General features: G+C 41.0%; 1 protein-coding gene across 6 annotated transcripts in view; it reads right to left on the bottom strand.

The window, feature by feature from the left end:
- Positions 1-1,466: 1,466 nt before the first annotated feature.
- The window catches only part of PIEZO2 (piezo type mechanosensitive ion channel component 2), a 493,339-nt gene continuing 472,757 nt past the window's right edge, over positions 1,467-22,048 (bottom strand). For 4 of the 6 annotated variants that reach the window (XM_054243956.2, XM_054243959.2, XM_054243958.2 and 1 more), the window contains 7 exons: positions 20,280-20,468; positions 19,833-19,925; positions 18,356-18,528; positions 8,905-9,033; positions 6,144-6,223; positions 3,715-3,898; positions 1,876-2,807 (listed from right to left, as the gene is read on the bottom strand). In XM_054243956.2, the coding sequence (XP_054099931.2) occupies positions 2,555-2,807; positions 3,715-3,898; positions 6,144-6,223; positions 8,905-9,033; positions 18,356-18,528; positions 19,833-19,925; positions 20,280-20,468 (1,101 nt within the window). In that variant the 3' untranslated portion in view covers positions 1,876-2,554. Of the gene's footprint in view, positions 2,808-3,714; positions 3,899-6,143; positions 6,224-8,904; positions 9,034-18,355; positions 18,529-19,832; positions 19,926-20,279; positions 20,469-22,048 lie in introns of all 6 variants that reach the window. The other 2 variants (XM_003734614.7, XM_054243960.2) reach the window with 2 other exon arrangements.

Here is a 22,048-nt window from a genome sequence, read left to right as displayed (position 1 = left end):
GGCCTGTAGCTCCTTTCACTTTGCTCTTCCCTTGCAAGAGAGGTAAGATCTCACAGGTTTACTCTAGAAGTCAGTGTTCCAGGGTAGACAGTGATGGTACTGTGATCTCCTAGGATCCCTAGGGACACCTACATGCCCATGACTGCCCCTGTCCCTCAAAGGCAAAAACCTCTAGCCTGAAGGGAGTTACCTCGTGAAAGGTTAAGACCTTGCCCAGGGAATGGCTATGACAATGGCTTGCTGGTGTGGGATCCCAACACCCCTGACTTAGCTTGGGATAAAGCCACCCTGGCTTCAGGGCTCAGTTGCAACTGTGGCTCTTCTCTGCCTGGTCCTGCCTTCCTCCCTGACCTGTATCACTGCCCTAAAATGACCTCAGGTGGCGCTGTCTCAGAGTTTATCTCTAAAGAACCCAATCTAAGGTAGCAGCAAGCTGCTTGGCTGGGGTGGGCACTGTTTGAGGCTTAGCATGTTGTTGTTTAGATTTTGATGATCCCTGATGGCATCAGATAAAGGAGGCTTGGGGAGGATGAGAGACCCATGTGTCCAGGTCTGCCAGGACCAGAAGCCAGGCTTTGGCACTCTCTGTGTGATTTCCAGTCCAGCACACCCAGTCCCAAAAGGAATGTCCTTTTTGCCCAGCACTCTTTCCTGAAATATGTTCCTCTCTTATGCATCTGGAGGCTTTTGCCTCACACCTGGAAATGGTTTTCTTGAGGAATATTTCAGTTCTGGTATCCTCTGACCTTTACGTTTTCTTCTCATGAGGGTTTTCCTATGCTTAATCTTTCCTGAATGAGCTACAGTTTGCTTTCTGGAAAGTCCTGTTGACGTTTTTTTAAAAGAAAGAACTCACAACCAGATATGCCCCATGATTCTTTCTGCTGCTGGGAAATCAGACCGTCATGCAAGTTCCACTAAGTGGTTTGAGTTTATTGTTGCAATGCTGGAAGCAGCTTATCTCAGCAGGGGAAGCATGCTGGCTTTCACAGCATATGAATCAATACGCACTCATTCATTCCGTAGACCGCACGACATCGTTTGAAGTCTACTACTTTTTAAAAAGCCCCATATTCACTGTAATTGTTTCCTTTTTGGAAATTATTTTATTAGTTGTTTCCTGCTTATATGAGAAAAACAAAACAAAATAGAACCAGCAAGAAGTGGATTCTTGTTTCAGTTGATTAAAAAAAAAAACTCTGTACATTGTATCAAAAAGAATCTGTTTTCTATTTCATGCAAATACCCCAAATAAGAAGTATTCTTAAAATGACTTTGCAGGATGTGCTTTATTTTAAGTCAGCCCTGAACCCAAACCACACAGGATCAATTTTTTGACATATTCTAGTCCAATCAACGATTCTTCTCAGAAACTGTATCTTAATATGGAATGAAAACTACATTTCAATCATGAATTTTTCATGCTACATTGTTATTTAATGAAGAGGTTGTATTACCAATAATAATAATTTAAGAAAAGGCCATTTTTATTTCCCCAAGCTCAATATACATATTTCTTTCATAATTATGAACTTAAAAAAACCCGTCTCAGATGTAAAAATGTGAATTGGAATATGTAAACTCTTTGATATACCTGAAAAACAGGAAGGAAAATGTCACATACTGGAAAAACCATTGACTTAAATCATGGAAATGAGAAAAAGCACGTCGAGGGACGGGAAAGGCAGAAGAGTGGTCCTGACCTCAGTTATTAAAGAGTTACAAAGTCAAAGTAGTCCAGGTCCCACTGGGTTGGCCTTTTTACTCTTCTGCCTCACATCCGTTTGCTAGGGAGACAGCAGCCCTCCAGAATGGTCGTCCTCATTGAAGCCAGTCACGGCTGGACCCCGACAAAGCAGGTGTCCACATCATTTGTTTTTCTGCTTTTTTTTTTTTTTTTTCCTGAGAAGTCACTGGTGTTTAATTGAAAGGTATCTTATTAGTCCTTGGTTAAGATAAGGCAGTAAGAGTATCACTAATGTTATGTTTTTGCTTAGAATGAGGCTGGTCCTTCCACTGGCATCTTCATGGGCAATTAGTTCCTTCTCTTTTGCCCCTAGACACACGGGTAGGAGTGTCCGCCCCCTATTGCTGTTGCATATTCTGAGTGTGTTGAAGGCTCCTCTAGTCTCATCAGAGCAGCTTCCCCAGTGGGATGGAGTGCTGTATACTGCATTGTAGCCTCTCTCCAGGAAGGGTGTAGTCCCTGCAGAGGAAAACACAAGCATCTTTCCTTCTTACTTCTCTTCTGTTTCTCTCAGGGACTGGGCCCATAAATGATTCCTTCACATGGTTAATCAGAATGCAAGACACTGTTGACTAAAACATAAAGCAAGTAGCCCTGATCTCAGAGAAATGGAGTGACATGTAATATTTTCAACAGTGCCTTAACTTGCAAGGTAGCTTTTACTGTAAAAGGATATCAGCTCCTTTTGTCTTTCAGAAGAGAAACAAACCATTTCCATCGAACTAGAAATGCTTAGCTCTTATGAGAATATTGTGCTTTTTAAAAAATTCAAATGTTAACATTATTTGCAGTCTGTGTTCTAAGGTTTCAATTTGTCTTTTCTCTAGTCCATTTGATCATTGTTTCTGGTGAGCGATACAGGAATATTAATTTGGCATAGAGATCTTCTTCCAGTTCCAGTTCTCCTGTTTCTCGAACTAAAAAAATATCTGTGCACAACTTCAAAATTCGATCCACATTTGGAAGCTCTTCAAACATGATGGAGTGAGAAATCCCACTGAAGAATTCACGGACAAATTTCCCAATCACAAGGACAACTGAAGCATATAATCCCATAATACTGAAAAAAACAGCAAGTATAAATTGCATATAGCAGTTAAATATGGTTCATAAAGCATGTCTAAAAGAAAAAATAATATTATTTTCCCTTAAATTCCATAGAAGAAATAACCATATCAAATCTTACCATTTTTTCCTTTTGGTCAAAAAATTGACTTTTTCTATAATTAAAAGGTTAATTCATGTTCTTTGCAAAGAAAACAGAATTGTGTATTACAGAACTATTAGACTTGAAAAATCAAAGTCCTTTACAATATCACATTCTGAAAATAATCAATGCCAACTGTTTTATGTATGAACTTTAGGTGGTTTTATTGCATATATTAGATGCATAAACCATATAATATATTTGGTAGAAATGTAATTATATATAATTATCTTCTTTCCTTTTAGCAATACTGTCTTTCTCAGAGATTAATTTTTATAATAAAATTCTGGGTGAAAATAATTTCTTATGAGGCTAACTTTGAGAAATATATTTTATATTTGTGTCCTTGGGGATGCATGTGTCCTAGGATTTAAGCATCAAAACATTTTGAGATGGTTCAGAAGTTCAAAACGAGATGTCTAATAAAGCCATCTGCTAAGGGTTAGAAGGAAATATAAGCAGAAAAGTGATTATTTCTATGCCAATTTCTAAATGTAAACACTGAATTGCATTAAACTGTGCCACAAGAGCAAGATGTGAAGAAGCCATATGCCTGGGCTGTGTGAGTCACACTTGGCATTTTAATCTCTATGGGACTCTGTTGCCTCATTTTTTGAAATGAAGGGCCAAGGATGTGTGCATTTTAATATTGCAGCTCTAAAATTTGAATATTCTAAGAAGATAAAAGGCTTCCCACTCTCAACTTTATATGATACAGAAGTGGACTCACGTAACTGTGAATTGTTCGATGAGTCCTTACCCGTAGCCAGCCAGGAACCCCAAACTTGGGGGACTGACTTTGTCATTGAAGACCACCAGTTCCAGGGCCTGTGACTCCGGATTGTATATTCTGTTCCCAGTCAGGTTGAGTACCCACCACTCACTGTTATATTTAGTTGTATTGTCTCTGGACAAAATGATGGTAATATCCATGAAATTATTTTCTGGAAGGGTAGAAACACAAAATCAAGTCAGCATGAGAATTTTAGGATTTAATGCAACAGTTTTCAGGTGGCAAAACCTGGTTACTAACTATAGCATAAGGTTCCAGGATGAGAAGGATGCATGGACATACTAACAGTGTGAGTGGGCAAGGAAGAGTGGGCCCACAGTGGAGGATTCACCACCTGAGCAGCTGAGCTGACAATCCCAAATGACTCTGTAGACATTTAAAAACCCAAATCACTGACTCATGATTGAACCAATTCATTCATATTACCAGAATTTATTGAAGGTCTTATAGAAGAAAGGCACCCAGTTAGGTACTAGGGGTTCCAAAATTGCATATAACATTGTTCCGTATCTCCATGGGAAAAGACTACGTACATGAGCACAATTTATGCGCACATGACAGCTACCATAGGGCCAGCATTGACAACGTCTGTTGGTTTGGAGAGACCATTTCTGGTTAGTATGATCTATGGGTGATTCACAGAGGAGATAACTTCCGAGCTGAGATTTGCCAAGTGAGAACTTCAATAGGCGAAGCTGAGTGAGGAGAGGAGCTCATTTCAGGAAGAGTGAAGGCATGCAGCTCAGCAAACCTCTGAGAACTATAACATCGGGTCAATTATTACTTTCCTTGGAATTTAGGGTGAAAGCAAAAGACTTGTAGAAGATAGGGGAAAAAAGCTTGTAGTGACATTGCATAGGTCCTTCTAAGAGGATATCACTCCTGCCAATGATGCTGGTGCTTCCCCTGAGAAACATGGTGGTGAACTGTAAACTCTGTGAATGTGGGAACCACATCAGCATCATTTTATACTAAATTCCTAGATCAGGGGTGTCTCATCTTTCAGCTTCTCTGGGCCACACTGGAAGAAGAAGACTTGTCTTGGGCCACACAGAAAATATACTAACACCAACGATAGCTTATGAGCTGAAAAAAAGTCATACAAAAAAATCTCATAATGTTTTAAGAAAGTTTACAGATTTGTGTTGGGCCATATTCAATACTGTCCTGGCCCGCATGCAGCCTGTGGGCTGCGGGTTGGACAAGCTTATCCTAGATGGTGGGAATCCAAGAATGGTGCTTGACAAAAAATATTCTATGGCATGGAAGGATGGATCAATGAAGAAGAGTAAGGCACAGCATGATCCTGTTAGAGCCAAAGTCCTTATCAAGGAAGAACGTGAACAATGCAGAACCCATAGGAACAGGAAGAATGATGGTTCTAAAGTGCAGAGACAGCTATAAGGAGGAAACTCAAGAGCTTGCAGCACAGAGTCACCATGGGAAGAGCTTGTGGAGGGACAGAGTTACTTCTTGGGGAATGACTAATTGTTGAGCAATCTGCATGTACAGAGGAAACACTTCTAGAACCATTCCTGGCTGAAAGGGAAATAGCAAACTTCTCAATGCATCTTGCAAATACCTTGCAAGACATACTTATTTACTGCATAGGAAGAAAGGTGTGTGGATGTGGGGCCCAGCCTGTGCCCATCCCCAGGGCCCTCCATAGGGCCTCTACCAGACCAATCTCTGTGTGGCTTTCCAAATCATACTTGTGTCTGTGTGTTTCCAGCTAAACACAGCAGCTCAGGCTCCAGTGCCTGGCCTACAGCCTGGTGCATAGTGAACAGCCCATGTTGGAGAATGAATGAATGTGTGCCAGATAACTTCATTGGTTTTCCACATTGTCCAGATCTATACATCTGCTTCTGGTTCAAGCCATGAAGTCAAGCAATTCTTGATAATTAATAGAATCCAGAAACAGGAAACATGAAATTATGCCATCCAAATTATATTGGGAAAATTCAATCACTAAAGTGCCACTACTGATACTTACTAACCCTTGGGATGAATCAAGTACACTTCATGGTATCTTTTTACTGTTCTTATTGTGAGGGGCAGACATATTTAACAATGTATGAGGCAGTTTTCTGTCAGTAATCTGGCTGCTAGTAGAAACAAGTCAATAGTCTAATTAATCAGTACTATAAGAAACTTGGTGTGAATTTAAGTCAATCAAGTTCCTTATCAATGGAAAAGAGAAAATGAAGAATGTGGCTCCCAGCTGAGTGAGTAACTCCCTTGGGCTAGTAAAGGAAGACAGGGGTTTTATAATTCTTGACACACGGGAAGAGATAACTAGAAGGTAGTTTGATGAAGGCCCCAAACACAAACTGTTGACATTGAATAAAAGTAGGATTTAAAAAGATTCTGAAACAAATTTTTCTCATCCTTACCAGATAAAAGTTGCTTTATGGGTTTTGAGTTAGAATCACTAGGTGCTTTCACATAATATGGATAGATCTTTTCTATGGTCCTGTATATTAAGAAAAAAAAGAACTAATTATGTTTTAGTTGTTTTATCCACCTAAAATTGATTTTTTTGTTATTTTTGACCTCATATCACCAAATAATGGCCAAAGTTTCATCTATCTGTACAATGTGTAGACATCATAATTTACAGGTTTCTGTGACAATCAAAACTCTCTGATGCTGAGCAAATTCACTGAGCTTTATTTGGATCTACATGTAAGTCTGTACAACAAGCTAGGTGATGGCTTACAAACAGCCACTGGCCTTTTCCCATTTCTGTGGCTTGTTTGTGAAGCCAAGGTGCTCTCTTTCTTGCTTGGATCCTCTAATTCTTATCCATACCATTGAGCACTCTTTAAATTTTAGTTTTTAGATTTTCGAACATATCTATAATCAACCTGATATGGTTTGGCTATGTCCCCACCCAAATCTCATCTTGAATTGTAGCTCCCATGATCCCCATGTGTAATGGGAGGGGCCAGTGGGAGATAATTGGATGATGTAGCAGGTTTTCTCAAGCTGTTCTCATGATAGTGAATAAGTCTTCTGAAATCTAATGGTTTTATAAAGGGCAGTTCCCCTGCACATGGTTGCCTACCGGCTCACGCCTGTAATCCCAGCATTTTGGGAGGCCGAGATGGGTGGATCACGAGGTCAAGAGATCGAGACCATCTTGGTCAACATGGTGAAACCCCGTCTCTACTAAAAATACAAAAAATTAGCTGGGCATGGTGGCACGTGCCTGTAATCCCAGCTACTCAGGAGGTTGAGGCAGGAGAATTGCCTGAACCCAGGAGGCGGAGGTTGCAGTGAGCCGAGATCACGCCATTGCACTCCAGCCTGGGTAACAAGAGCGAAACTCCATCTCAAAAAAAAAAAAAAAAAAGATGTACCTTTGCTCTTCCTTCACCTTCTACCATGATTGTGAGGCCCCCCTGGCCATGTGGAACTGTGAGTCCATTAAACCTCTTTCCCTTGTAAATTACCCAGTCTCGGGTATGTCTTTATTAGCAGTATGAGAATGGACTAATACACAAGTAGACTGCATGAACTTATCTAGAGGACAGTGAGGGGTGAAGAGAGCTGGTGACCTGGACCTCGAGTGATTTCTGCCTCCCAGAATCCCAGTACCTTGAATATGTTCTCATCTGGGAAGTGATGGGGGAGGATGTGACAACCTCCAAGGGCCCTTCAACTTTAATGTGTTGCAAAACATATCTTAGTCTGGGAACACTTCTATTGCCTGCACCATGGTGGTCCATATATTCCATACATTAAAATGGGGGCAAGGCAGACTAGAGGACAAAACTGGGGGCATTGTTGGTGGATGTCTGAACTATTTTGTTTAGCAGTTTTAGACCCATATCATTTTTTTTTCTTGCTAGTTCATATATTAGAATTTAAACATCTCAGCTTGCATCTGTTGCAAGTGGAGTACATAAATGGCAGGATAATATTTTAAGATATATACTATTTTTTTCTTCCAAATTTTCTTTTATCTTTGTCCTCTTCAACCCTGTACACTCTAACCCAATTCAGAGACCCAGGGGCAGGAATAATAGTAGAAAAGGGTCTCAGAGGGTCTTTGCCCGGCTTTCAGTGATTTATGGTCAGATAAAAGCAAGGTTTGCCATTCAGAGATGCGATCAATTCTTTCTGTGCCAGGTGGACAGATAGTGGGAGGAGAATGTGCTTGACACTTGTGGCTTCCTAAGAAGGAACCTTGAGTCCCACCTCCTTCAACTGAGGGTGGACAGGTGAAGCAGGTGCCCATGATCAGGTGGCAAACGTGAATGACAAGAGGTTTGGGTCATTTTAGTGTAGTCCCATGTCCCATTCCTGAGTAGGGACCTTGAAGGCAGCAAGAGCCCAGTACCTGCTGGGGCAGGGAGAATGGGGCACCTTTCTCCCCATTCTCATGTTGGGCCAAGTGAACCCAGGTGGACCTGCCAGAGCTCCCATACCTCCAAATGGCATGAGAATCAGCATGACGATTTTTAGTGTGCCCCAAAATGGGTCCCAATAGCTGAGGGAGAAGCCACTCTGCGGACTTAAAGACAGACCTGGAAGAATAATGTCTCTCTCAATGGAAGCCCAGTGGGCCAGCACTTTCCGTGCCCTGATGAGCTTCCTGGAGCCTGGCACCATACAAACTCTCATTCATGCATTTATTTATTTATTTATTTTTGAGACAGAGTCTTGCTCTGTAGCCCAGGCTGGAGTGCAGTGGTGCGATCTAGGCTCACTGAAACCTCTACCTCCTGGGTTCAAGTGATTCTTTTGTCTCAGCCTCCCAAGTGGCTGGGATTACAGAGATATGTACAACCATGCCCAGCTATTTTTTGTATTTTTAGTAAAGACAGGAGTTCACCATGTTGGCCTGGCTGGTCTTGAACTCCTGACCTCAGGTGATCCACCCATCTCAGCCTCAGTACTGGGATTATAGGCATGAGCCACCATGCCTGGCCCAAACCCATAGATGTAACTCTGGGGACAGTGGACAGAAAACTAAACAGCTGAGATTAAGTTTCTTTAATCTTACAAAATGAGGCCTCCAAATATAAATTCACTTTGTGTTACCAAATAATGAAGTTGCATTTTTCATACACATGAATCTATAGATAGATATTTTGTACCAGCTGCATATACCTAACAAAACTCTATTAACAGGAAAAATAAACTTACACTGGTGTTTTTGAACTTTCTGTGTTGTTGCCTGCTATCATTTTAGCAATATTCTTTCGAGTACTATTTTGAAGAGTAAAAGAAAGCTTATCTGTTGCTATTTCCGCTTTTGCACCGAGACTTAAGTTTCTGTGAAGAAAAAAAAAAGCTCAATGTCAATGACTATTCAGAAGTCTAGAAAAGAGATCTACAACATATTTAACTCTTAATTTGATTACTTTCACCAAGTTTTCATTGGGTCAACAATTGTCAGTCCCGACCCTTTCAGTCCATTTCACCTCAGTGCTCTGCTTCTTAGACAATCAAGGTAATAGAACCCGGGGAGCTACAAACACTTTTAAAACAGAGTTGAAGGTGAGAAAGAGACTCACCTGCTGACCAAAAGAGAACCCATCTCCCATCTTGATGTTTTAATATGAGTTTCTAAAAAATTATTTTATTAACCCAATGATGTTAATCTTCACAACAAGAAACAGACTCTATGTGTTAAAAGGAATATTCAATCAGAATTTGAATTTTAATCGTTTTGTTGTTGTTGTTTTGGTAGCTCTAATTTTGTGCAGAACTGGATATGAGGAATTTGAGACACTTAAAAGGAGAAAGTGGGATTGAAGAAGTTCTTTACGTTCTAACAGCCCACTTTTTTTTTTTTTTTTTTACTATTTCCTTGTACATTTTAAATTCTAGAAGGCATTCTTCTGTATTGGTCATACTTCTTTCTTAGTTCTAACTAAGAAGCTGGTCTCATAGACCCAAATGAATCTACTACTTGCCTACCCAAATAAGCTTGCTTAGAGTCCTAAATCTCAAAACTGTAATGAAAGAACTAAGCTAATCAACTAGTGTATTATGTTGAGGTTCCCAAAACTGCATCACTAACCTGTTGGGCTTTGGATGGAGTATTTGGATGTGAGAACTTCTGCTAAGATATGATCTTTCTATCAACCAAAGGAAAAACAAAGCAGGGGCCACGTCATGGCCACTGGCTCAGGCTGGGCAGGCAGGACCCTCAGGAAGTCTCCCCGTTTGGGGACAGCCAAGCTGCCCTTATGTCACACTTGGGGAGAGGGTCAGGTAGGGTTTCCCCAACATTGATGGAATGCAAGTGATAATCTGGGTCTCCAGAGGTGCAATTAATTTCTTTCTTTCTCTCTCTCTCTCCTCTTTCTTTCTCCTTCCTTCCTTCCTTCCTTCCTTCCTTCCTTCCTTCCTTCCTTCCTTCCTTCCTTCCTTTCCTTCCTTTCTTTCTTTATTTTTCTTTCTCTTTCATCTCTCTTTCTTTCTTTCTTTCTTTCTTTCTTTCTTTCTTTCTTTCTTTCTTTCTTTCTGTTTCTTTCTCTTTTGATGAACTCTTTCTCTGTTGCTCAGGCTAGAGTACAGTGGTGTGATCTTGGTTTGCTGCAACCTCCGCCTCCCAGGTTGAAGCAATTCTCCTGCATCTGCCTCCTAAGTAGCTGAAATTACAGGCATGTGCTACTACCTCCGGGCTAATTTTTGTATTTTTAGTAGAGAGAGCGTTTCACCATGTTGACCAGGCTGCTCTCAAACTCCTGGCCTTAAGTCATCCACCCGCCTTGGCCTCCCAAAGTGCTAGGATTACAGGTGTGAGCCACCACACCTGGCCTGAAATTTCTTTGCCATTAAGATGAAACTTCAGCGTTTTGTGAAAATTATAATAAAATTTCGCCCAGACTGTCTCATTTTGTAAATCATCACCTTGCCTCTCGTCTCTCTACCTCTCTTTCTTGCTCACTGCCAGCCTGTCTTTAAAACCTAAAGTTAGGATAATCATCTTAAAACCAGAACCGAGAGAGAAGGAGGAAGATGGCACTGTAGGACCAACTCAGGATTGCAGCTCCCAGTTAATCTGCAGAGGGTGAGTGGACACTGCATTTCCATATGGATCTTTAGTGTCCATAGACTAGAGTCCCAGGTGTAAGAGCCCCACGGGCTGCCACCACTGCAGTTTGGGCCGGCGCGGCTGTTCGGGCTGGAGCGGCTGTTAGGGCCGAGGCCGCAGCACAGCAACACTCCAAACAAAATACACTGGTTTGGTTGCCCTGTTAAACTGGCAAATGGAGATTTTGGAAGGCAGATTAGCATATTCATATGATTAAATGGGACTTAAACAGAAAGCCAGGCCAGGAGATTCCTGGGCAGCAACGTGGTTTGAGCCAGCACAGTAGGTCGCTGCACAGGAAATCACACAGATCCCGGCACCCTTGCAGCAGGCAACTGGAACACCTGGGAGAGAGTCAACCGTTCAGCTAAAAAAAAAAAAAAAAAAAAAGGGGGCTCTGAGGCAGGGAGCCAGGTGATCAGGCTCGGCAGGTCCCACCCCCACAATAACAAAACAGCAATAGGAAACGCTTGGGGTTGAGAGTTTCACGGCCAGCACAGCTGAACCCAGGACACAGTGCAGATTGGTGGGGGAGGGGCATCCACCACTACTGAGGCACGCGACCCCTACAGAGGTATGCTGCCATTGCTGACGCAGCCTGCCGTTGCTGAGGCAACCTGCCATAACACAGAGAGTCCGCCACTACAGAGGTGGGCCACCATCGCCACTGCAGTTCTAACCACACCCATATAAACAGGGCTACAGGGAATTACGCACGGCAGCAGGGCGGAGCCCACGGCAGCAGGGCAGAGCCCACAACAACAGGGCAGAGCCCACAGCAACAGGGTGGAGCCCACGGCAGCTCAGGATAGCCACTACAGGCAGGCAGTGACTAACCTGCCTCCTCGCTAGGCAGAAAAGTGCAACAGATACTCAAAAATAAAGCCCTAACTCCCCGGGACAGAGCACCTGAGGAAAAAAAAAGGGCTTTATCAGCAGCAGAACTGTCCTTAAGTCATCCACCTGTCTAGTAGCCCTGAATGAACAACGGAGCTCACAGCTCAGCACTAGAGCTCCTATAAAGGACAGATTGTCTCCTTAAGCAGCTCCCTGACCCCTGTATATCCAAAGAGTCACCTCACAAAGGACTGATCAGACTGATATTTAGCTGGCATCATTCAGGGACAAAGCAGAAGAATAATCTGGTAGCAACCCTCACAGTTCAGCAGCTGCTACAGGAGTTCCCCAGGCAAGCAGGGCTTGGAGTGGACATCAGCAGTCCTACAGCAGTGGGGCCAGACTGTTAGAAGGAAAACTAAGAAACAGAAATACTTCATCATCAACAATCTGGAGTCCACTCAGAGACCCAGTCGGAAAATCAGCAACGACTCAGAAGACAGGTGGATAAATCCACAAAGATGGGAAGAAACCAGTGCAAAAAGGAGGAAAACACCTGAAACCAGAACACCTCGCCTCCTACAAAGGACCAAAACTCCTCACCAGCAAGGGAACAAAAATGGACGGAGAATGAATGTGATGAAATGATGGAATCAGACATCAGAAGGTGGGTAATGAGAAACATACGTGAGCTAAAAGAACATGTTCTAAATCACTGCAAAGAAACTAAGAACCTTGAAAAAGATTTGAAAAAAGATTTGAGGAAATGATAACAAGAATGGACAACTTAGAGAGGAATATGAGTGAATTGAAGGAGCTGAAAAACACAACACGAGAACTTCGCGAAGCATGCACGAGTTTCAAAAGCCGAATTCACCAAGCAGAAGAAAGGATATCAGAAGTTGAATATCAACTCAATGAAATAAAACAAGAAGCCAAGATTAGAGAAAAAAGTGAAAAAAGGAATGAACAAAGTCTCCAAGAAATGTGGGACTATGTGAAGAGACCTAATCTACGTTTGATAGGTGTACCTGAAAGTGATGAAGAGAATGAACCCAAGCTGGAAAATACTGTTCAGGATATTATCCAGGAAAATTTCCCCCACCTAGCAAGGCAGGCCAATATTCAAGACCAGGAAATACAGAGACCACCACAAAGACATTCCACAACAAGAGCAACCCAAGGCACATAATCGTCAGATTCACCGGGGTTGAAATGAAGGAGAAAATGCTAAGGGCAGCCAGAGAGAAAGGCTGGGTTGCCCACAAAGGGAAGCCCATCAGACTCACAGCAGATCTCTCGGCAGAAACCCTACAAGCCAGAAGAGAGTGGAGGCCAATATTCAACATCCTTAAAGAAAAGAACTTCCAATCCAGAATTGCATATCCAGCCAAACTGAGCTTCAGAAGTGAAGGAAAAATAAAATCCTTTGCAAACAAGCAAGTACTCAGAGATTTTGTCACCACCAGGCCTGCTTTACAAGAGCTCCTGAAAGAGGCACTACACATAGAAAGGAACAACTAGTACCAGCCAGTCCAAAAGCATACCAAATGCTAAAGAGCATCAACAAAATGAAGAATCTGCATCAACTAACAGGCAAAACAGCCGGCTAGCATCAAAATGGCAGTATAAAATTCACACATAACAATATTAACCCTAAATGTAAATGGGCTAAATGCACCAATCAAGACACAGACTGGCAAATTGGATAAAAAGCCAAAACCCATCGGTGTGCTGTATCCAGGAAACCCATCTCACATACGAGGATACACAAAGGCTCAAAATAAAGGGATGGAGAAAGATTTACCAAGCAAATGGAGAGCAAAAAAAAAAAGCAGGAGTTGCAATTCCCGTCTCTGATAAAATAGACTTTAAAGCAACAAGATAAAAAGAGACAAAGAAGGACATTACATAATGGTAAAAGGATCAATACAACAAGAAGAGCTAACAATCCTAAATATATATGGACCGAATACAGGAGCATCCAGATATATAAGGCAAGTTCTTAATGACTTACAAAGAGACTTAGACTCCCACACAATAATAGTGGGAGACTTTAACACTCCACTGTCAATATTAGACAGATCAACCAGACAGAAAATTAACAAGGATATCCAGGGCTTGAACTCAGACCTGGAACGAGCAAACCTGATAGACATTTACAGAACTCTCCACCCCAAATCCACAGAATATACATTCTTCTCAGCACCACATCACACCTACTCTAAAATCGACCACATAATTGGAAGTAAAGCACTCCTCATCAAATGCAAAAGAATGGAAATCATAACAAACAGTTTCTCAGACCATAGTGCAATCAAGTTAGAACTCAGAATTAACAACTAACTCAGAATTCCAAACTAACTCAGAACTGCACAGCTTTATGGAAACTGAACAACTGGCTCTTAAATGTTGATTGGATAAACAATGAAATGAAGGCAGAAATAAAGAAGTTCTTTGAAACCAATGAGAACGAAGACACAACATACCAGAATCTCTGGGACACATTTAAAGCAGTCTCTAGAGGAAAATATATAGCAATAAGTGCCCACATGAGAAGAGTGGAGAAATCCAAAATTGACACCCTATCGTCAAAATTGAAAGAGCTAGAGGAGCAGGATCAAAAAACCTCAAAACCTAGCAGAAGACAAGAAATAACTGAGATCAGAGCAGAACTGAAGGAGATAGAGACACAAAAACACTTCAAAAAATCAATAAATCAAAGAGCCGGTTTTTTGAAAAGATCAACAAAATAGACCACTAGCCAGACTGATAAAAAAGAAAAGAGAGAACAACGAAATAGATTCAATAAAAAACGATAAAGGGGAAATCACCACAGATTCCACAGAAATTCAAACCATCATCAGAGAATATTACAAACAACTCTATGCACATAAACTAGTAGACCTGGAAGAAATGGATAAATTCCTGGACTCCTGTGTCCTCCCAAGCCTAAACCAGGAGGAAGCCGAAACTATGAATAGACCAATAACAAGTCCTGAAGTTGAGGCAGCAATTAAGAGCCTACTACACAAAAAAAGCCCAGGTCCAGATGAGTTCACAGCCGAATTCTACCAGACACACAAAGAGGAGCTGGTACTATTCCTTCCGAAACTATTCCAAATAATCCAAAAAGAGGGAATCCTTCCCAAATCAGGAGATCCTTCCCAAATCCTTCCCAAATCAGGAGACCAACATCATCCTGATACCAAAACCCGGCAGAGACTCAACAGGAAAAGAAATCTTCAGGCCAATATCCATGATGAACATAGATGCAAAAATCTTCAATAAAATATTGGCAAGCCGATTGCAACAGCAAATAAAAAAACTTATCCATCATGATCAAGTTAGATTTATCCCAGGGATGCAAGGCTGGTTCAACATACGCAAGTCTATAAATGTAATTCACCACATAGACAGAACCAAAAACAAAAACCACATGGTTATCTCAATTGACGCAGAGAAGGCCTTTGACAAAATTCAACAGCCCTTTATGCTAAAAATCCTCAATAAACTCGGTATTGATGGAATGTGTCTCAAAATAATAAAAGTTATTTCTGACAAACCAACAGCCAATATCATACTGAATGGGCAAAAACTGGAAGCATTCCCTTTGAAATTTGGCACTAGACAAGGATGCCCTCTTTCACCACTCCTATTCAATATAGTACTGAAAGTTCTAGCCAGAGCAATCAGGCAAGTAAAAGAAATAAAGGGTATTCAAATAGGAAAGGAGGAAGCCAAATTGTCTCTATTTGCAGACGACATGATAGTATATCTAGAAGACCCCATCATCTCAGCCCAAAAACTCCTGAAACTGATAAGCAACTTCAGCAAAGTCTCAGGATATAAAATCAATGTGCAAAAATCACAAGCATTCCTATACGCCAATAACAGACTTAAAGAGAGCCAAATCAAGAACAAACTGCCATTCACAATTGCTACAAAAAGAATAAAATACCTAGAAATGCAACTAACAAGGAACGTAAGGGACCTCTTCAAGGAAAACTACAAACCACTGCTCAACGAAATCAGAGAGGACGCAAACAGATGGAGAAACATTCCATGTTCATGGTTAGGAAGAATTAATATCGTGAAAATGGCTATACTGCCCAAAGTAATTTACAGAATCAACGCTATCCCCATCAAGCTACCATTGACTTTCTTCACAGAACTGGAAAAAACCACCTTGAATTTCATATTGAACCAAAAGAGAGTCCGCATAGCCAAGTCAATTCTAAGCAAAAAGAACACAGCGGGGGGGCATCACACTACTGGACTTCAAACTATATTACAAGGCTACAATAATCAAAACAGCATGGTACTGGTACCAAAACAGAGATATGGACCAATGGAACAAAACAGAGGCATTGGAGGCAACACAACATATCTACAACCATACAATCTTTGATAAACCTGACAGAAACAAGCAATGGGGAAAGGATTCCCTGTTTAATAAATGGTGTTGGGAAAACTGGCTAGCAATGTGCAGAAAGCAGAAACTGGACCCCTTCCTGACACCTTACACTAAAATTAACTCCAGATGGATTAAAGACTTAAACATAAGGCCTGGCACCATAAAAACCCTAGAAGAAAATCTAGGCAAAACCATTCAGGACACAGCAGTAGGCAAGGATTTCATGACCAAAACACCAAAAGCATTGGCAACAAAAGCCAAAATAGACAAATGGGACCTCATCAAACTCCACAGCTTCTGCACGGCAAAAGAAACAGTCACTAGAGTGAATCAGCAACCAACAGAATGGGAAAAAGTTTTTGCAGTTTACCCATCTGCCAAAGGGCTGATATCCAGAATTTACAAAGAACTCAGACAGATTTATAAGAAAAAAACAAACAAGCCCATCCAAAAATGGGCAAAGGATATGAACAGACACTTTACAAAAGAAGACATACATGAGGCCAACAAACATATGAAAAAATGCTCATCATCACTGGTTATTAGAGAGATGCAAATCAAAATTACATTGAGATACCATCTCACGCCAGTTAGATGGGCGATCATTAAAAAATCTGGAGACAACAGATGTTGGAGAGGATGTGGAGAAATAGGAACACATTTACACTGCTGGTGGGAGTGTAAATTAGTTCAACCATTGTGGAAGACAGTGTGGCAATTCCTCAAGGACCTAGAAATAGAAATTCCATTTGACCCAGCAATCCCATTACTGGGTATATATCCAAAGGACTATAAATCGTTCTGCTATAAGGACACATGCACACGAATGTTCATTGCAGCACTGTTTACAATAGCAAAGACCTGGAACCAACCCAAATGCCCATTCACGATAGACTGGATTGGGAAAATGTGGCACATATACACCATGGAATATTATGTAGCAATTAAAAATGATGAGTTTGTGTCCTTTGTAGGGACATGGATGAATCTGGAGAACATCATTCTCAGCAAACTGACACAAGAACAGAAAATGAAATACCACATATTCTCACTCATAGGAGGGTGATGAACAATGAGAACACATGGACACAGGGAAGGGAGCACTACACACTGGGGTCCATTGTGGGGAATAGGAAAGGGACAGCGGGAGCGGGGAGCTGGGGAGGGATAGCATGGGAAGAAATGCCAAATGTGGGTGAAGGGGAGAAAGGCAGCAAAACAGACTGCCACATGTGTACCTATGCAACTATCTTGCATGTTCTGCACAGGTACCCCAAAACCTAAAATGTAATTAAATCAAAATAAAAAATAAAAGTATATTTTCAGGTATTTCAAATGTTGAAAAATATTTTTTGTTTGTAAAGGAATAATCACCATGTAAAATGTTGTTCTCCTTCCTGTTTTGTTAAATTCTGCATACTATACGTTATCTTTCATTGTATTAAAAGAAATAATGCATAAAAAAATAAATCAAATCAAATCGAATAAAACCTAAAGTTAGTATCTAGAATAATCCAACATTAAAATAGATCATTTATTTGGATTTCAGTTTATAAGAAGCAGGATGTTGATTTTTTGGCGACTTATATTCAAATTCTTTTTTTGCATTGAAACAATTTTAGATTTTCTAAAAACCACATATTAATTTAAATCAAATTTCAAACTACTGGAAATCTGTCTTCATTTCTTGTGTTCATGTGAAGGCACATGGTCAATTCTTGCTGCATCAGAGCTAGGAGAGGCCCTTCTGTCTCAGGTGAGCATCACTCACTTCCTTTTCCATGGAAGAATGTGGACAGTAAAATGTAAGACACATGAGGAACATCTAAGTGGAGAGGCTCCCTGTGGTAGATTTATAATAGTTCTGTAAGTGATACATGAGGGAGGTGTTCAGAGCAATACTCTTTTGCATTATAGTAAGAGAACCATTTGAAATTTAAATGTTAATTCTTTCACCAATTGTACATTAAGGTAATAAAATACAGTGGATTTTGAAATGCAAAACAAACAAACAACAACAACAAAACCAAAAACCAAAACTCTAAAGTTAACTAAAAACAACGAAAAAGGGAAACTGAGAAGTTCTCAGTCTGGTTGGTGATTCCTGGGCAAGCCATTATTTAATAAACAAAAATGTTAGCTTTGGCATTGAAGGTAAGTTCCCAAGGCTGTAAAGACAAAGTACGATCCATGTTAATCTAAAGTTTCCATTCTTCCATCCCACCACACCCTCCACCCCCAACTCCAAGTTTAGACTGGGGAAATGCAGAAATTATGCGTGGAAATACAGTAACTACCTCTGAATACTCCATGAAAAAACGACAGAGAAGCTACTATTGGGGTCCAGGAGTTCGTGTATCATTTTCTCCTTACTGGGTGGGCTGATGGTCCACAAAGAATTTGAGTTTCCTTCCAGTTCTGCTACTGTTATGTCTTCTTTTTCATAATTTTCCAGAAATTGCATAGCACTCTGTATGTGCACAAATCCACATGCATAAATAGATTATATGCATCATGCTGTATAAAGAAAGCAGTTACTCTTCCTTTTAACTGGAAGTATGGAAAAAGTTTCTCTCTTTGAAGGGATTTTTTTTTTTTTTTTTTTTTTTATAATGGATGGTCTTGAGTGTTCCACTGCAATAATTCAGCTTCCTTATCCACAGGCATGGACAGTTCCCATTTACACTGCCCAACCCAGTGGTTGCTACCAGCAAGACAGCTACGGGATCATTCCAGATAAACAATTAAGGAAAAACAGACAATTTAGTGTCATTTTTCCTTTCCACCAAAAAGGAAATGTTATCACCTATGGGGAACATCCCTTTTATGAGAGAGACAAAACTTAATCTGCTCAGAACATCCCAACCCTCTCTGAAGAGTTGCTCATTGTTCAAGATTAGTTTTGACAGTGTGCATTATAGGTGATAATTTTACAGAAGAGAGAAGCGTCTCCTTACCTATTCACTCTCATAAGTAAAAAGAAATATTTGTAAGAGAAATGGTAATGATGAGGATGATGTCTTCTTATGAAAAGGGTGGAATGTAGAGAGAATAACATCAGCCATAACTTGCCACCAGAACATCAACATTGTGTTATGTGGTGGGGGCTGTATTTCTTATTTTTTACAATTTAAAAAATAATAGTCTCTTTTTAATATATGTTTAAGCTTGAGAAATTGTCATGTAATTTATAGTCTCTGTAATGTTTTTTTAAATTACAAAATAAGTTGCTTGGAAAATCTTTGGACAACATGGCATGTAAATAAAATGGAAAATGGAAGCCCCTTCTCCCATTATGACCACTCAAGCGTATCCAGTGCTAATCAAATTCATTTAATTCAACTGTCTTAATTTCCTCAACCAGCTCCTGTTTGGTGAGCCTCAAATTGCTTCCAATTCTGCTAATACAGAGAATGCACTCATAAGTTGGTGCCTAGATGGAGCTTTCTCATATTTTGAAGTACTTCTTCGGATAGATTCCCAGAGTACTCCTAGTCAAGAGATCAATATATACCACAATTTAAAAAGTTGAACAATTTAAAAAATGGATCAATATTTAAATGTGTAGTACCACTAATGTCCAATAGCAGAGACATAACTTCTTAGATTATCAAAGTAGCCAGTGGCCAGGAATTTGCTGTATATAACTGATAAACCCTGAAATGTCCTCCTTCCTGCCACTTTAGGCTATGGGAAAGTATCAAATGAATGACAACCAGTGAGCTCATCTAGATGACAGGTCTTCATGGAGATCTACTACATGGATTTACTTACAGTGTCCCTAGAAAAAGCTCGTATAAATTTATCAAAGTTCTGCTGGTCCATAACTTTCAACTGGCTTTGTTGGGCACTCATTGTGAAAATAGGCTGGAAAACAAAGAGAACAGTGTTGTCAATATTCCCCAGCTCTTCTCTGCATCCTGAGTCAAAAGAAAAACATTTATGTAGGATATTGCCCATTTTTGTAGGATATGTTTATCCCATGACAAATGGCATCTGAGATCTCTTTTTGGAGTGATTATTCCGGTGCTCAAGACCAGAGGGGAACTATTCTCTCAACATCTTCTGCACCTCATTTCATACATTGCATATTTGCTGAGCAGTCAAGATGTAGATAGGATAGTGAGGTCAGCAGCCCATAACTAAATACCCTACAGGCAGCTATCATAAAGGAGGGTGGCGCAGGCAAGGCTCTGTTAGGTGGGTGTGCACAGAGATCACCTGATACCCTCCCAGGGTAATTGTGACAGAGACGTCCAGGGGCTGGTTGATGACCCCAGCCACGGATTTGATCAAAGACATGAAGAGAAGAGGAAACCAGACGATGCAGATGAGCAGGACGATGATCATTCCTCCCATGCCGTACTTCACCACTTTCTTCTTCTTCTGGCCCCGTGGCTGAGGGTATCTCTGCAACAGAGAGTTCAGACAAGGCTCAGGCTCAGGCTCAGGCACTGTCCCTGCAGGCAGGGGGATTAGGGGAGGGCGAGTGCTCTTCCTGAGGTGCCGGGAACATGGATTTGGCCCTGAATCTTTTCTATTTGCTCTGAAATGGGGATAGCAACCTTGTCCCAACCTCAAAATGAAGTTAGGTAGTGATGTGATGCTCTCCTGAGCTCACTCTATGTACCCCCTGGTGGTTCCACAGGGGCTGGCAGAACTGGAGGGGCCTTCTCCTTCAACACTGTGGGTGGGTTTTGCTGGTGATGAACTCATGGACCAAGGGAGCAAATATCTGAGCGAATAAACGTCTGATTTTAAAGGATTATGTGAAAGATATTTTACTTTCAATTCCTGAATATTTAAAATCTGTGCCTTTCAGTTGATCCCTCTCTGCCCTTGGAGGGTGGAAAAACACGACTTTTAATTTAATCCATAATATGTGTTGTTAAAGACAATGTTGTTCTAGTCCTAAAGTAAGATTTGTATGATTAGAAGTGCCCCCTCTGGATGCTGGCTGCAGGGAGTGGATGTGAGGGGGCAGGTGCGTGTTGCAGGCGCTTGTTCTCCTACAGGAGCCCGTGCACCGGTAAGGCTGGGTGTGCTTCTGTTTCCTTTAATACACATTCATGAAGGACTCACTATGTCCCCTGCCTAGAGGCTATGGACAAGTAGAAGTTGGAGCTGTGCTGTCTGGCATTGAGCCTGCTTCTGATCAACATGTGTGTTCCTTACTTCAGTGTTGCTGCTCCATGACCTTCTATCCTTTCAGGGTTACCCCTCAGGCCAAGCTACATGCAGAACATAGGGTCAACCCCACTCCCCGACTTTGCATTGTGATTTATCTTCAGGAGGGATCCATTCATTTCAGCAGATTAAGGTAAGAGAAAATAATCTACCATTTACACATAGGCACCAGCTGTAGGTTACAAACCAAGAGAGAGGACTGGGAATCAATACAGGACATGAACGCAGTAGCTTTCAAGCCTGGACGCTGAGGGCCAAAGATGGTGCTGGAAACAGGAGAAAGGAGGCTTGACCGGGTGCTGAGCCAGGGCCAGTGCATTCTGCACTCAGTGTGCTTACTAAGGCAATGCTCCCTGTGGTTTTGCACTATGGAAACTGCATGAAGTTCAGATGGCAGCAGAGCATTTTGATATTTTTGCACTGGAATTTGATACTGTTAACTATTTCCTATAGCATCAAATATAGAGAGAAGTAGCAGTGTATTTTGATTTTTTCCAATTTTCTATATTGAAAGAAGACTAGGGTCTCATATTTAAAAATCTGAAATACATATTCACAAATATATATACTCACACATACACACACACATGCACACACATGCACTCACACACACATATATGCAAACAGATGTATATAGATTTGCTCTTTCATTATTTTCTCAGTGAGGCAAAGTTAGACCACAGCCCACTCCTCTCACTCCGGCAGCACCCACATTACATCATGAGAGTTTTGCAAGTTAAAGAAGATTAATGTATCTGCCAAGGATGGTTTTACTCTGTTCCACCCGAAGTGGGACCATGTAG

The sequence above is a fragment of the Callithrix jacchus genome, chromosome 13, assembly GCF_049354715.1.
Source record: "Callithrix jacchus isolate 240 chromosome 13, calJac240_pri, whole genome shotgun sequence".
NCBI lineage: Eukaryota > Metazoa > Chordata > Mammalia > Primates > Cebidae > Callithrix > Callithrix jacchus.
This window is presented reverse-complemented; position numbering and strand designations above follow the sequence as displayed.